This window comes from Pholis gunnellus, assembly GCF_910591455.1.
Source record: "Pholis gunnellus genome assembly, chromosome: 17".
NCBI lineage: Eukaryota > Metazoa > Chordata > Actinopteri > Perciformes > Pholidae > Pholis > Pholis gunnellus.
This window is the reverse complement of record NC_136544.1, coordinates 12,288,440-12,304,482: the sequence shown is the minus strand read 5'-3', so window position 1 is coordinate 12,304,482 and position 16,043 is coordinate 12,288,440. Positions and strand designations below refer to the sequence as shown.

The 16,043-nt window shown below is 40.1% G+C and overlaps 1 protein-coding gene across 1 annotated transcript in view; it reads right to left on the bottom strand.

The window, feature by feature from the left end:
• Positions 1-616: 616 nt before the first annotated feature.
• LOC306708902 (ras-related protein Rab-26-like) overlaps positions 617-16,043 on the bottom strand; it is a gene marked incomplete at both ends in the record, with an annotated part of 35,279 nt that continues 19,852 nt past the window's right edge. The window contains 5 exons of the mRNA XM_079176866.1: positions 617-716; positions 1,190-1,266; positions 2,167-2,223; positions 3,395-3,460; positions 15,075-15,127. Coding sequence (XP_079032992.1) covers positions 617-716; positions 1,190-1,266; positions 2,167-2,223; positions 3,395-3,460; positions 15,075-15,127 — 353 coding nt within the window. The remainder of the gene's footprint in view (positions 717-1,189; positions 1,267-2,166; positions 2,224-3,394; positions 3,461-15,074; positions 15,128-16,043) is intronic.

Sequence of the window (16,043 nt, the reverse complement as noted above, 5' to 3'; positions counted from 1 at the left end):
ATGGAAATGGTTGGATTGAGTTTATGCTGGTGAGCTAAATTGTTGAATTACTGACATGAACACTGAACCATGGACAGGACAAGCATCACTATACACTAAACGACTTTACAGGAAAACGTATCTTGCAAAAACATAAATTCTGGTGCGAGAGCATCCCAGCACAATAACATAACCACACAAGGTAATGCAAAGGTAGGTTTCCGATTCGATGCTTGGGTTTAAAATATCATGCGGCTACAGTAATGGAAGAAATGAATGAAAACCATTAATAGGTTAATGTGTGGAGTGTCTAACTGTCTTTCGCAAACCATAACCTGGGGCTACATTCACAGCTGCAGAAGGAGGTGGATGAGGACAAGCAGGACATATGGAATAGAGTAGGGCAGCGAGATGAGTGCAGGACAACAGAGAGAGGGTGTGTGGACCGAGACAGGGAGGCTTTGAGAGGGTAGAAACAAAACGGCAAAAATATTTATACCTCGCTGGAGCCGACTCCTCATCTTTAATCTCGCCAGATATGAACACATACGGTATGAACATAAGTCACACACACACACACACACCCACCTACACACACACACACACACACACACACACAAAATGTCAAGGGCAGACTCTAAGACCTGCAGCAGCTTGTGCTCTTCATCTCCTTGTTTACGTACTCCTGGAGCTTAAACTTCTCACTGGGCTCCTTCGTAGACCGGTGCTTCAGCTCCCTGAGACAAAGGTAAAATGAGGTTGAACAACATAAACACTGCAAATGATCAGTTCGTCTTAAGATACTCCAAACATTTTCATTCATAACATCACGTATTGTATTTTCGATAAAGTACATACAGAGCGTACATATACTGATAATCGACTTTACAGTGAAGCAGGAGATAATTTAAACTAAAACTACTAAAACCGTTGAAATGAAAACAAATATTTGCATATTCATAGATTTATCAGACACATTATTATTCATTATTATTCCTCCATTATAACAGCTAGCAAGTTCACCTTAAATTAGGAGGTTTTGGTTAAACTATCCACAAGGTCCAAAATAAACTTTTACATCTTAACAATTCTTTATGCCAGTGAAGTGCCGTCACATAATCTTCTTCATGGTTTAATATTCCAATATTTCTTAGATTAAGAAGACACAATCAGGCTGATCCACAACACTTGCAGAGAGAATGATACTCACTTAGCCACAGCAGTGAAAGCCAGCTCTACATTTAGACCAGACCTGGCGCTGGTCTCCATGAAGGGAACTCCGAACTCCTGCAGAGTCAAAGTTACGACAATTATTGGAGATCGTTTTTTGCCCAGAAGGCATCCATGGTAATTTAACACTTTTCAACGTGCTGCTGCCTGCAAGGTATGCTACACAAACTTGAATAAAGGCTGTTGACTAATGAAATAGAAATGTACAGCAGAACTTTATAGCACAATAGTGAACTATATTCTTCATCCAGCACAGCTGTGATGAATTTGTCTCCCAGCTTTTCCTCTGCAGGGGAATTTGTCTCAGCCCACGGTGATGATAACTGATTTCCCCCCCCCCCTCCCAGACTGAGTCTTAAGTTACATAGTGGCAGTTTAGTGCTCCCACTTCTGGGGAGAATCGTTTGGCTGGCTGCCATTTGTTTGGTGTGCCGTGCTACAAAGCAACAACAGTCAGGGAGATTTATAAAAAGAAAACATTGTGGTTGTATTTGTAGCCAACAGGAATATGAAACTGACTGACATGGGGAATGAATGTTCTGCAGAAGGTCATACAACTATACATGATGACACGGAAGGCAGGAATCTATACAATACATCTTCATTATAAAATGTTAATTGGTTCTAGAGGGGGGCAAATCTGAGCTGTCTGGCCTTTCTGTGTCTTATCTATCTTTTTTGTTTGCAGGTGGTACATTGTCCTCATAGAGCACAAAGAAAGATCTAGAAAATCTGTCATCTTTCTGTAATACTCAAAATCTTCCCATCTGTCAAAAACATTCAATCAGCCATACAAATACTGATGGAAAATGACATGAAAGGAGAAATCATGGGTCACATACGAGGCCTTGATCTTCCTAGAATTAAAAAATGCGTTGAAAATTTTTTGGTTCGCAGCTGTAGCATCTGGACACTGAAAGTTGTGGCCATGTTTTTAGTACATTTTCAATAATTCACCTTTGCAAGCCTCTCCCCATCTTCTCTCTTCACCACCCTCTCATGAGTGGCATCAGCCTGGTGAGACGGGAAAAACAAGGTCACACACGCGCACATCGTGCACCAACATCGGTCTTTAAACCACAACATCCACCCACGCGATTTACAGATCTGCTCGCTATTTGTCCACAGTTTTCATACAAGCCTTCCCTGGTGTTCACGTCTGATGGCAGCTAATGAGTCAAGATTGACTCTCGGGATGCTAATTAAGCGCTGATGAGGAGTGTGGGGGACTGAAACAAGACAGAGCTCAAAGGCAGAGACATCTGTTCTCTGTTCAGAAGAAGGGATGTGAATGGCAGTTATAGAAAAAGTGTGTAACACTAATATTAGCAAATTAGCAGGTTGAGATATTGTCAGATGTTTGTGTGCTTGAAAGCAACAAGAATAATTGTCCTTCAATTAAATATTATGAGGCAGAAAGTCAACAATAATTAACTGACTGAGCTTCAAGTTGGTTTGGTAAATTATTTCTGAATGAAGTTGAAGCTTTAATTAACATATACAGCGCTTGATGTTGTGCATGTGTGTATTAGAGCTGGATATTGTTAGTGATGCCAATAAAGCAACTGAGTGTTGGAAGAGATATAAAAACAATATATTTTTGGGATACCTCACATTGAGGAGCATGAAAATAAGTTTTGTCCTTTTTAAAGATAATACAGGAATCCAAACATCTTAAAAGAATAAGGCTGCTAATATTCTACATTGTTTTGTCAGGCTGTAATCAATAGAGCGTTAGTCACTACTTTCCCTATCCTGACTGTGTCACTCAGCCTAAAGCCCATTAGTTCTAACTGAAGACGAAAATATAAAAATCCCCTTCAAAATAAAGGCACATGATTTTATTTTTTCAGGCAAAGGCCCGCGACCCACTCAAAACGGGTCCACGACCCACTTTTGGGTCGCGACCCACTAGTTGAGAATCACTGATTTAACTGTTACTTTGAAAATAAACCCCAAAAAAACAAACAGATGAACTAAAAATGGCGTGTGCAAAAGTAGCCTATGGAAGTAAAGCACGTCATGTCAGCTGATTAATTGGCTATTGGCTTTTTCTTGCTCCAATCTACCGCTGTTATATGGGCCTTTAAATATCCAATAGCGGTCGACCTCTAATATATAAATATAAATAATAAATCTATAAATATTCTAGTATATTTTTTGTTTCATTAACACAATGCCTTGCCTTGTTTCCAAGCAGCATGAGCACCACATCTTGTTGGGCGTACTCATGGATCTCAGTCAACCATGCCTGGTAACAACACAGGACAAGGAGACAAGAGAGGGAGAAGAGAAGCTGTTAGACAAGTAGGAGGACATTATGAGTGTAACAACCTAAAGAAGGAACAACCTGAGGTATGAGACAAGAATCAAGAAATATAAAAAGTGCTTCGGGAAGAGAACTTCTCGTCTGGGACTTGTCGAGGACAAGTCTGAGCACAAAATCAAATAAGAATAACGAGGAAGAGGAAAGTGACAGCAACTGTGGTATTTAGAAGATGAACATGGGTACAAAAAAAAAGAACATGAACAGGAAAAACTGAGGCAAGGACAAAGAGATAAGAGGCATAAAAGTATGTGAGAAAGAGACATACTGTGAGAGGAAGAGGAAGTGTAACAAACAGTTTAATCAACACTGTCTGCTCCTTCCTGCCCTAACTACAGTAAGTACACAGGAGAAAGATATAGCTTTGCAGGTGAACAAACACTTGACAGTATGAGCTCCGACAGCACCTGAACCATCCATTCAGGGCTAGTGAATTTAATCAGCTCCGACAGACACCCGCAAACCCCTCCTGCTGAAACAATATCCCTCATCTCAGCACGGAGCTTAATTGTGAATTACTCCACATTGTATTTCTAACTGGCAGGTGATCAATCCGCCTTTCCTTAAGCAGTCCTACTCCAGAGCCGATTCTCCTCTGACCGCTCCCTTGTAATTAATGAATGACTCTGTTTGTAAAAGGATTTCACCGGGATCACGTCAAGCCAAAGGTCATGTTAAAGAACAGGAGATGAGATGCATGTGTCAATTGGAATATTTATCATGAACAGAAGGTAATGCTTCTCCCATCAACTCCAAATCCAACAGAACGATGCATGGCCGCTCGCATGATTCGCATTGAATGGCCATCGCTCACACACACAGGAGCTTTTAAATAAAACATCTGTATATTAGAGTTATTTTCAGACTATTCTGCATTTTGTCTTTTGTCCTCTAACCAATCATATCGTGTTGCTTAGAAATCATTGCTGAATAACCTTTGCAATTTGATGTGCTTTGGATTTAATGAGGTCGGAGAGGTTTGGTTGTTTGGGCGACCAGGCAGTCGCCCTGAGGTTCTTCACCAGTGAGGAGTGGAGGGCCGAGTGAGAGGGACATTTAAAGACGTCCAGAGAAAGGTCCGGCCAAGCCCTCTACATTTACGGGATAGCTGAGACAAGATTAGGTTGGGTTGTTTGAATTTGCATCACCAGTGCTCCTCAACATTTTGCATGTGAATAATAACCTGCTTTATGCATAATTCAGATTTTTGTCGATGTTTCCCATCATTCACATGGTGCTCAGCCAGGTTAACCGTTTGGCCTCCATTTCACATCAACTCATAAGCGAAACCGTAAATGCTGACTTCAGTGGCCTCAACGTTTACGTCTTGATGCCAGCGTGCTGCGCGCCACGTCTTTGTTATTGTTCTTTTGCACATGCGGTTCAGTTTAGGACCGTGACCAGTTTCACACTGGAATCTGATATCTGCTACATTTAAAGAATAATGTGAACAGCCAGACAAAAAGACAACAAACGCTTGCAGTGTGAACGTAGTCTAATATCTTCATCTTTTATTAAAAGACTCTGGTCAAACGTGTGAGTGACAATGTGACACGGTGGAAGAGCAGGTAATCCATTTCTCTGCTCATTGCCCTGGCAAGTTGTTAAATAGTGTTGTCGATATGATGCAGCTGGAAGTTTGTTTGTAAGGGCGTGAAAAGCATTTTCATGATTCACCTATGGTTTCTGTTCCAGTGGTCTAGCACTCTGGTGCATTATAATGTCAGTTTTAAAGTTTTTACAAAGTACCCACATAACCTGTTCAGTTAACAAAAAGAGAGAGGTAATTAGTACCCAATTGCTCTAAAATATGTCAAAAAGTCAAAAAGCTAAAGGCTCCGCTGTAGAAGATAGAGATAACAATGGCAGGGAGACCGATGTGACAGAGGGAGAGACAAAGCCAGAGATGTGACAGAGAGACAGAGAGGTGTGGCATAAGGCAGTGAGATGGAGAGACAGACAGTGACAGTGAGAGACAAGACAAAGACCAAAGGGTCTGTATCAGAGTGGAAGGAAGATAAAAGCCCAGGTAGACACCTGCTGACAGCTGCGTTGTGACATAGTTGTCACTGGCAGAGCGATGAGAGTTTCTTCTGATGGTGCCTTGTGTTGTCACTGAGATGAAAAAGCAGGGCTGTGTCCTACATTTTGTATTCTTTTTCCTAAATAATTATGAATTATATTTACTCTCGTTACTGCAACAAACCATGTGTTCTGAGCACAATTTAAAGATCTGTTGCGTATAGCATCAGGTCTTAGTCAAATCTGTAGTCTCGCTTATTTACTCGTTGATTGGATAGTTTGAATCTAAATGTTTTGTATCAGGTCACCTTGTTATGAGTTATTGTGAAAATGAAATCTAGTGATTTTGTAGCCATATGTCAGTCAAAACAAAGAAATATCGCCAACATTACCAGAATATTCTGAATGATTTGTCCTTGAATTCCACCGATGTCTTCTAGTCACTGACAAAGAACATGCATTTCTTATACCATATACAGTATCGATATCTTTGCATCCTATTAAAACTCAGGTCATACTTTGCTGAGCACAATAATGAATGTTACTAAAATTCCTCAGGGAGCCTCTGAGTGTCTTTCCACATGACCCAACTTTCCCTCCGTTTGCACTTTTGTCAAAGCAGATTTTGCTGTGGGTGACAATGCTATTCTTGCCAACCTTTGATCTGAGTATTACACCAACAGTCGAGTCGGCTCCTAACAACAGACAGAGTCTGACTGAGCCAACCCAGAGGAGCACAGGGAGAAAGTAGGACTTATCCCCTGAGAGGAGGTATAAGCTCAGGGAGGCAGCAGCTGAGCTAAACGGAGTGATACAGTGTCACTGTCTGACACACAAAGGAAGACACAGAGGAATCCCGTCACTCTCTGGGCTGTGTATCCACATTCATGCAGGTACACTACCAGGCACACAGAAACAAATCAATATTGGATTTATTATTCATTTTCAAATCAGCTTGTTGACATTTGTGGAAGTACTTTTGAGTGTTTTCTTCTGCAAAAAACAGGCACACACAATATCTCTAATAAAAACACATCAAGTCCCTCCTGTGTTAGAATATAAAAAAATATAAAAAAGTAACAGAAAAACAAAACCCTCCATCCTGTAAGCTGATTTGCTGTGGCCTGACAGGGAAGAGGAAGGCTTTTAAGTTTATAACGGAGCAGCTGCCGCGTCTATCTGCCTGGCGACCACGGGTGTGAGACATGTCTGGGTGACTGACGTGCTTTGATAGCGTGAGAGTGAGACGTGTATAGAGGAACCATCCTCTCTTCTCTCGATGCTTTCTTTAGTCAGTGAGCAGTTTACACCGTCCTGAGAAAATAAACCTTTAATAATGTAATCATTTCACAGAAAGAGTAATAATGCCTGAAAATGGCAGTGACTGTTTCTTTACATTAAACCAACTCTGTGGCTGAAAACACTTGAAACTAGAGGCAAATATTAAACATTTTCTCTGACAAGCAGGTTTCAAGTGAATAAAATGAATGCTTTGCTTCAAGGAAAACTTTAATATCTTTACAGGTATTAATGTGATTTAGCTCGACCCTCTGAGCAAAGAGCACAATGACAAAAGAAGTACACGTTGCCAAAGGAAGACAAATTACCGGTGAGCTGAGGATGAAACAAGGTCAACTCATAGCATTTGCAGATGAAGTCCTTCTCTTTGGAGAAAAGCCAAAAAAGATATTACAACAATGCCTGGGTTTCCAAGTTGCTCTGAAACCACAGTACAAGAAAGCAATATGAACATATCTGACTCTTCTGGTTCAAGTGAAACCGTTAAGGCTAAAGATCTCTATGTGCATACATGTAAAAAATAACATGCTGTAACAAGGAATAGCTTTGTGGAGAATACCCGAATTGTGTTTCCATAGTTTTAACAGCACTGAACTAACTAAACTAACACTTTTTTTGTTTTCTGTACTCTTGCTAAACATGTATAGTACATGAGTGATTTAGTTTTTGCTCAATATATTATATTCAGATGTATATTACAGGTTTTTGGAAATGCATGGAAACACAATATTTTTTTCCTCCAGTTTTTCATTTCTTTAAGATTTAGTTAAAGTATTTCTTAGCAATATACTGATTAACGCATTTATTATTATGAAGACTGGTAAGAATATACTTGGTATTTTAGAACATCTCGGTCTTAGGGGATAGAATAAACAAAATGAAACTTTGATTGTGTTCTGCAATGTACTTACTTCATTTAATAAGTCAATTTAGTATAATGTGCCTTTGATTTAGCAAATCTTTACCTACCTTGTGTGTGTCTAAACAACGTTCATGACACTGAGAAAAGCAAAAGGACCAATTACGTGTTTCATTTGTTGCAAATCAAGAGGTAAATGAAATCGGTTAAAAAGCCCTGCCAGTGCCAGTTAGCACTCCACCGTATGAATGGATTTCTATTTATCCAAATTATGAATGTCTGAAGACAAAAGAGGAAATCAATAATTTAAGGTTTTCAGTCTATTACAAAGGGAGAAGAATGGAGGGGGTGAAATGTCAAGTGCCAGTAAAATGGAGATTCAGTGTGAGCGGGTTTATAAAAGGTCTCAAAGCTGCAGAACCCCCCCCCCCCCCCCCACAGAAATCATTAACCTGCAAATATATCACTTTGCCACATTTTCATAAAAATAAATTGATCCACGAACCGTCTAACCTCAAGACAGGAATGTGCTAGTGTGTTAGGCGTGTGCCAATTTCTGAGATTGTGTGAACATACACAGTCCTCATTATCATGATGTGCTCGGTGGCATCTGTGCCAATTGTTTCCAGAGACATTGTGTGTCAGAGGGTGGTGTGGGGATATCTTGTCAGCCCGATTCCTCTTTAAAATATGAGTCTAAAGAAGCTTCACTGCTTAGTGGGTAAAAAACGTTCTGTTCATATCAAGTGCATTCATTGTCTCTCTTGACAAATGCTGTGTTACATTTTTAATCTAAGAGGATAAAGGTCATCATAATACAAAAAGAGACAAAAACAAGTGTAAAGACGCTCAGAAAACCCCTGAAGCCAGATATGAACTTCCTGACTTTGAGATATTGATACAGTCACCTCGTGCAGGAGGAGAGTGACCTCTGCCGAGAAACCACTACTTTGATCCATTGTGTCTTCTTCTGCTTTGATGAACCCAGCAACATTTTAGATCCTCTACTAATGTCTTGACATGCTGCAGGCGTATTAACACAACTGACACCAAGTGGATTCTGCTGCAATAAGCTGTGCAGTGCAAGCACATACGTGCAAGGCAGTAGGCATCAAACCTTTACGTAAACTTAAATTTCCTGGTTCTACTGTCCGGCCACTGGCCCAAACAGACAGAAAACCGTCATCTCCCTTTGTCTTTGCTACTTTACTCTGCTCTCTTGTTGGACTGCACAAGGTTCATTCCAGAGCCCACGATGACTGTTTTAAAGAAAACTCAAACATTTTTAAGTCACCAGATAGAACGCTACAATGTTGATGCTAAGCAGGTCAAATGTTTACCACATTCACTATACTTGTTTAGCATGTTGGCATTAGCTAAGGTTTGATAATTGGCACAAAACAAAAGTAATGTCATCAGTTTTGACGATAATTAGTCATTAAAAGGGAAAATTTGGCAACTTTTCAGTGGATGTCCAATCAGTGTTGCTGGTAAATGTAGTCCATTAGAACAATTAATTCCTCACTGCAAACTTCGGTCGGCAGAAACCATGCTAAAACCATAAACCGTGCTATAGGCTGAGTTTGCGATGCACTGCCCCACATACACAGTTTGGGAGACTATTAGTTTGCAGCGAGTAGTAACTGAAAGAAACCTGCACGGAGTATAATAGATCCAAAAGTTTGACACGACTATGACTCTTTAGTTTTTATTGCTTTACCTGTACCATAAATTCTGCTGTAGCGAAAAAAAATCCCCTTTCGGGATTAATAAAGTAACTATCCATCTATCTTGTCACGATTCCGCTTCAGCTCGCGGCGGAAAGCATAACCGAGGATTAAGGGAGCCCCGTGCATTGGTATCCGAAGCCAAGAGGCACTGATCATGCTGCGGTATTTGATGAGTTTGGAATGAGTACAGTTTGTTTTTAGTGGCCACTTACTATTCCGCTTGCATAATTTAAATCCATTTTAACACCCTTTTTATTTCAAACAGAAGCTATAAGATCCGTCTAGCTGAATGATCAAACGATTGCAGGAATGCGATGAAAAAGCCAGATTAACGAAAAAACGATAATGTCTCTGCATTTGCTGTTGCCAGTTAGAGATAAAACAAAAGAGATGGAGAATGGCAGAAAAACATTGAGCTTTTGTAATTGCGCTGGATTTTGTGTGTGGACTAATGTGTGTCTCGTGGGTGTTTCAGTGAAAGTTTAACAATAATTGTCTTTGAACAAATGGTCGACACAAATACAGTTGCTGTGACAAACTGTAAAGATGGTAGAAAAACAAAAACAACACGAGGTTTGGATGAAGATCATCTGACAAATCTGGTTCACATGAGAAAGGTTTTTGGGGAAAATGACAAAGTAAAAGTAACTTTGTATATAAAGTTATGAGGGGGGGAAAAGTTTAAACCTGCATTGCAATTTCTTTTTTTCCTGAGGCAGAAAATACTCTCTTCATGCAGAATATGTCTTTATAGATCCAAAACTCTGTCCCCAAGGCAATCCCAAAAATACATTTTTTACAAACTGTCTAGCGCTGAATATTTCTTCTTTTCAGACACGACAAACACCATCAGTACAGTAAATACATTTTCGGTTAATAAGAGTGCAAACAATAGAACTAATAGATGCCTGTCCCTCTTGGACAATCTTTAAAACAAAGTGCCCCTTTTGTGATTTATTCTAGTTTTGCAGTTAATTCTTCCAGATCTTCAAACTAAATTAAATATAAGACAAAGACAACCGGAGTATTTAATTTATAGAAGGAAAAACGTTTTCCAACACATATTTCACCCATGTGAAAAAGTAATCGCCCCCCTGAACTTAATAACTAGTTGTTTCACCTTAGGCTGCAACAACCGACACCAAACACTTCTGATGACTGAAGGACTTTAGTGGCGCTCTTCTTTGCATAATTGCTTTAATTCAGCCATGGATTGCATTAACTAACAGCTTAAGGTCCTATCACAGCATCTCAACTGGATTGAAGTCAGGACGTTGACTATTCCACTCCTAAACCTTCATTTCGTATCACTGTATTTTATGTTAAATCAGGTCGTCTTTGTCTTATATTCATTTTTTTGAGGGTCGGACAAATATAGAATATCTAGAAACAATGAGGAAGGGGGCAAATACGTTTCCATGACACTGTATTAAAGTTGCAGACAGTTCAGAAAGCTGAAGGGGCGGTCAGGCACTTTCATTTCTGAAAAGCGGTCTGTTTTTTCTCTCTCGATAGTTCAAGGTGCTTTTTGATGGCGAAAGAAGAGATAGAATGGAAATATGATTTGCCGACTGTGTCTTTCTGAGAGCGTTTGAACGGCTTTGACCTTTGTCAGCCCCTTCCCAGGTAAAGAGCTTCCTTCTGCAGAGTTGCAATAAACTCAAGAGGAACATAAAAGGCACTTTTCTTGGTGATCAGGCAGAAATGATGTGTTGTGTAACAAAGAGCAGCAAGATGATGGCCTTCCCTTTTCCACACCCCCCCTACAACTAAGAGGTCAAATAAATGTGCAACAAGGATGAAAAAAAGAGTAGATTCTACTTTTCTTTCCTCATCTATACTGAAGTTATTTCCATAGACATACAACTTCAACATCGATACATCCACTAAGGTATTTCACTTATTTTATTCCTTCTGGGAAATTGAATTGCTCCAACAACGACAACAAAAAGCAGGCAGCTCATAGGACATCTTCATTCATCTCGCTGTGTTTTGAGTGTGTGTTCGCAGCGTCCCATCTGTTTTTGACATTGAAATAAATGGAAATATCCACAGAAAGCAGCTGAACACCGACACTTTGCCTCTGCGGGACTACGCTCCGCTGGCTGCATCATATGTGCATCATATGTGCCTCCAGTCAAGGGCAGGCAGTCATCTACTGAAGCAGTGGAGCTCACAGACTAATAATGTTCCACACAGAAGACACAATTACAGGTGAGGAAGAAGGGGATGAATGAGGATCACCCCGGTTGCGCCCTCACTAACTTTCATAGAACCTGACGCTGCAAAATAACCCACGATGTGCTTCTTCACGCAACACTTGTACAACACGGTTCACTTCTTAAACGACAGAGTCTCAGATGATTATAAATGAATACTATTTGAATTCATATCGCTGCATTATTTACTGACACTTTCTCTCATCACCATCTGGCGCGGCGGTGCCATGATATTTAACCAACAGCTATGGAGGTAGGCAGGCGGCCATGTCATTTGATGCCAGTCCATGGCCCCCGGAGACAGACGGAGACAGATGAATGAAGGTTTCATCTCTCTCATTTTCTCTTTTATTGGGTTTCTACAACACAGACACATAAGCATCATCAAGCATCCAGGCATCAGCACGGGCAGACACAAACACAGGCAGATGTAAGAGCAATTGCAGCTGTAAAGTAATAGATCATATAACAATCAGCATCAAAGCCAGACTGTTCAATAGGAATCATTTCATTGTATTCATAGAGAATGAATTTTTATCCGGGTCAGAGCTATTGATCTGTTAACAGTCAATATGAAACAGAAAGATTGTGTCTGACGGGACTGCTTCACTTGGATCGGTGACTTAATGCTGATGAAAACGGCTGTGGGGATTTCAAAAGGTCGAGCTACAAAACAGCACGGCAGGCGCTGGTTTCTTGGCTCAAGGACACGTCAGCAGTTCAGCGAGTTTTATAAAACTAAGCAGCAAAATATGTCGTTTGTCATTGACTTTAAAAATCATTACAAAATGATTCATATGACTGTTACGAACAGCCTCTGATGTAAGCTGAAGCTTGAAATGCATGCTCACAAACGAAAGAAAACTCATTCTGATCTGCAGATTCAAGGAAAATACACTTTAATCTTTAAACCACCACAATTATACTATCCAAATGACAGTAGTTTATGTTTCAGATGTAGCAAGTCAGACCATAAGATGCATTGTTTTGTCTCTTTAAGTGTTACGTTTTTCTCACTGAGATGATGGACAGCTCCTTTGACATTAATGCTTTGCTTGCCTATAAATGTCCCCTACAGGGAGACAATAATACACTGCAGAGGGAAGCATGTCTGAGTAGAGAATGATTTGCCTCTCTTGCTTCTCCCTCTCCATCAGTGGCATTCATCACCATTAACCTTCATTAACATGAGTTAGTGCTCGTTAGGCAGCGGTGTGCCGGCAGACATCTGTAGCTCACCGCCAGCATACCTCCCCGCTGTAATAGACATTGACTGAATGTGGATGTGGAGGTGAAAAAGAGAGCAGGGAAAGCCAAGCAGGGGAGGGGAGGGTTTGTCGAACTGTGTGTCTGAAGAAAGATATCTCTGGGAGACTAAAAACTACGGCCGTCATCGACCAAAGAAATTCTTAGTAAACTAACACTCATTCGTTGATTTAGTCAACTAATTGATCAGTTGATTGAATCATCAGATCTGTAAAATGTAGTAAAATGTAGTCTCTCCACAAAGAATCACACAAAAGCGAAATCCTGCCTCCCTGTGTTGCTGTATTTATTTGTATTTAATCTCTTGCTTCAAGGTGTTATCAGTTTGTTTGTTGTCACAGTTTACTTAAGAATCGATGTGGATGAACAAAACAAAAAAGGTACTTAAGGGAGCAGAAACTTACTTACAATAAAAGGCAATTTTAGCAGGAAATGCATACCGTAATGCTCTTTTGCTCTCTATATGCACATAATTACGGTAATATATGACAAAAATGTATGAAAGTTCTTGTGTCAGGTTTGCCATCTGCCCTCTTGTATTGAATTTTCATTTTCTTTTAATTAGCTGAATCAATAAATTGAATATGTTTGGGTGGCCACGACTAGACTGCGATTTGATTTGTAAGCCGCTGTGTTCTGCAGGACACACTGCATCAAACAACAGCTTTTACATCTTTTATATAAGCACGTTGACCTTTAGTAGATGAAGCTGTGTATCCATCTGGTCGTGTAGGAAATTAAATCCTCTCCTGTGTGCTAATGAATGGTTTCCTTTGCATGAGTGCTCAGGTGATTCTAATGAGTTTCATCCTTCATCATATAACCTGTTGTCAGAGTGAATGCAGCCACAACATGTAACAGTCCGTGCCAACTAGCAGGACAGGCGCCACAGTGGTCAGCACTCAGTGGACCCCACTGGGACCTTTCTGTGTCTAGTATACATGTTCTATCCATGACGGTTTCCTCCCTCACTCATCTTACTGCTATTGACCGGGACACCCTCCTCAGGACTGGAGCCGGTCTCTGTTAGCTGAAGTGTGGCTGCACACTGTTCCATAACAGTTGGATGCTTCAAAATGCAGACAACAAATGACCCAGCAGTGACTAAAAAGAAATACAACTAAACTCAACTCAAGTGCTTAATAAAAGCCATTCCTCTCTAATAAACTTTAGGTGCACTAGGAAAAACAAGAGCAGAGGAGGTACAGCAGAGAGGGCAGACATAACACATTCGGTCTAGGTAGGATTTAAAAATTCATACATGTTGCTGGCTCTGACTTCTAATATTTGATTCTAAGAGGGAGAGCAGCCATGCCAATTCATTTTCACCATCTGAAGCTGCACTCAATTTCTTTTACATTTCCTTTTAGTACATACTGCAGCTGTGGTTACAAAGTACGGACTCTCACATGCAGTATGCATTCAATTGGGACATCAAATTGAATCTTTAAATCTCTTGCTCATATATCAGCAGCACAGAGGATTGTGCGTCAGAATAGCCAGTAATGCATGCGGCCTTGCATTCTGCAAAATGCGACCAGATGCAGTAGGACATCCGGGTATTTTTGGCATATTGCTATAGAGGGATGGAGATGCTGGAGGAGCATTGATTAGTCCCTGTGGTCCACAGACAGAATGACACACTCTACCGCCCCCATTCCTCTTGTTCCCATTTGTTCTGATATTTCTTTTCTCCCCCTTTTCCTTCAGATCACTGCTTGTTCAACTATCTGTCATACAGACTGACTTGATAAAAATGTGGGATAATGATGTTGCCAAAAACGACACTGACCATGAAGCTCAGCATTTGGGCATTACGAAGCCGTACCATTCATCCATTCATTGATTTATCAGATGTTACTGAGCCTTTGGTGACAATAGCTGAGGTCGTGATCTACCCACAGTTTTCAATCAATGAATATAATGTAAAAGGAATGTTTATTTAGTTTAATTACAAATTGCCATGTCAGGCGTTACATTTGCACATGTGTATGAAATAATAGCAATATCTGTTCTTGTAGGTAAGAACAACATTGACAGAGATTTCTGGATCTGACACAAAACATTTGGGATGTTACAAAGTAGTTATAACGACTTTACAATTATTTAATAGAACAAACTAAGATCCACAAAGTGTTACTTACCTGTATGTTATCAAAGGATGTTTTGTTCGTGACGTCATACAGCAGAAGCAAAGCTAAAGAAAAAAACAGAAAAGTTTAAGTGTATCGTTTCAAAATTCATTGACTGCAAATCATTTTATATTGTTAAGAGGTTTGGTGAAATAAAGTGTTTAATTCAATCTTTCACCTGGATGTCTGAACTTCCTTTCAAATTAAATGAAAATGTAAAAGTTCATTTTTACTTAGTGCCCGAGGCTGATTAATTAGAGTTCATCTCTCGGACCTGACCAAGTCCTGCATCACAATCAGCCAGACCAGACAGACCAGACAGACCAGACTTCAGACTTCAGGCGGTGAAAAAAGACTGCAAATAGGATGCTATATGCCAGTTTAAAGACAAGTCGCTGCTAAACAGAGTATACACCATTAGGGAACAGTTTCTACACTAGATGTCTATCTGATAGTGTTGTAGCTAAATGTATTTAAAGAAGCGATTCCATCTGCATTTAATTCAATACCATGTAAAGGACTCGTCTGCTAACAGATAGTTTTGATACGAAATATTCACAGGTGAGTATTTAGCATTTCCGTGACATTTATTCGTCACAGTCTCGAGGGAAAGATGCAATTCTTTTTTGAATTTTCCCCATCATCACACATTCTTTAGGTATCGCTGTGCCAGTGGCATTTTTTTTTTAACATCGAAGCGTAACAGATATGAGACTGCCTTAATCTGGCAAGCAAATACATATGTGTAATAGTATATATGTAACTTTTGTTCATTCAGTTTAACATGAATGACACAAAAATGTGAAAATATGAGTGAACGAGCCCTTTTATACTGCAAAGATGCCTCAGTGCAAGTCTCTCTATCCGTCTACGGAGCAGTTGGCTCAGGGAGTGCAGGTATTTGGGAGGCAGCGAGGGACTGTGCAGCTTGTAAAGGAGGCAATCCAGGAGAAATGAACAGCTTCATTACAGCTAAGTAAT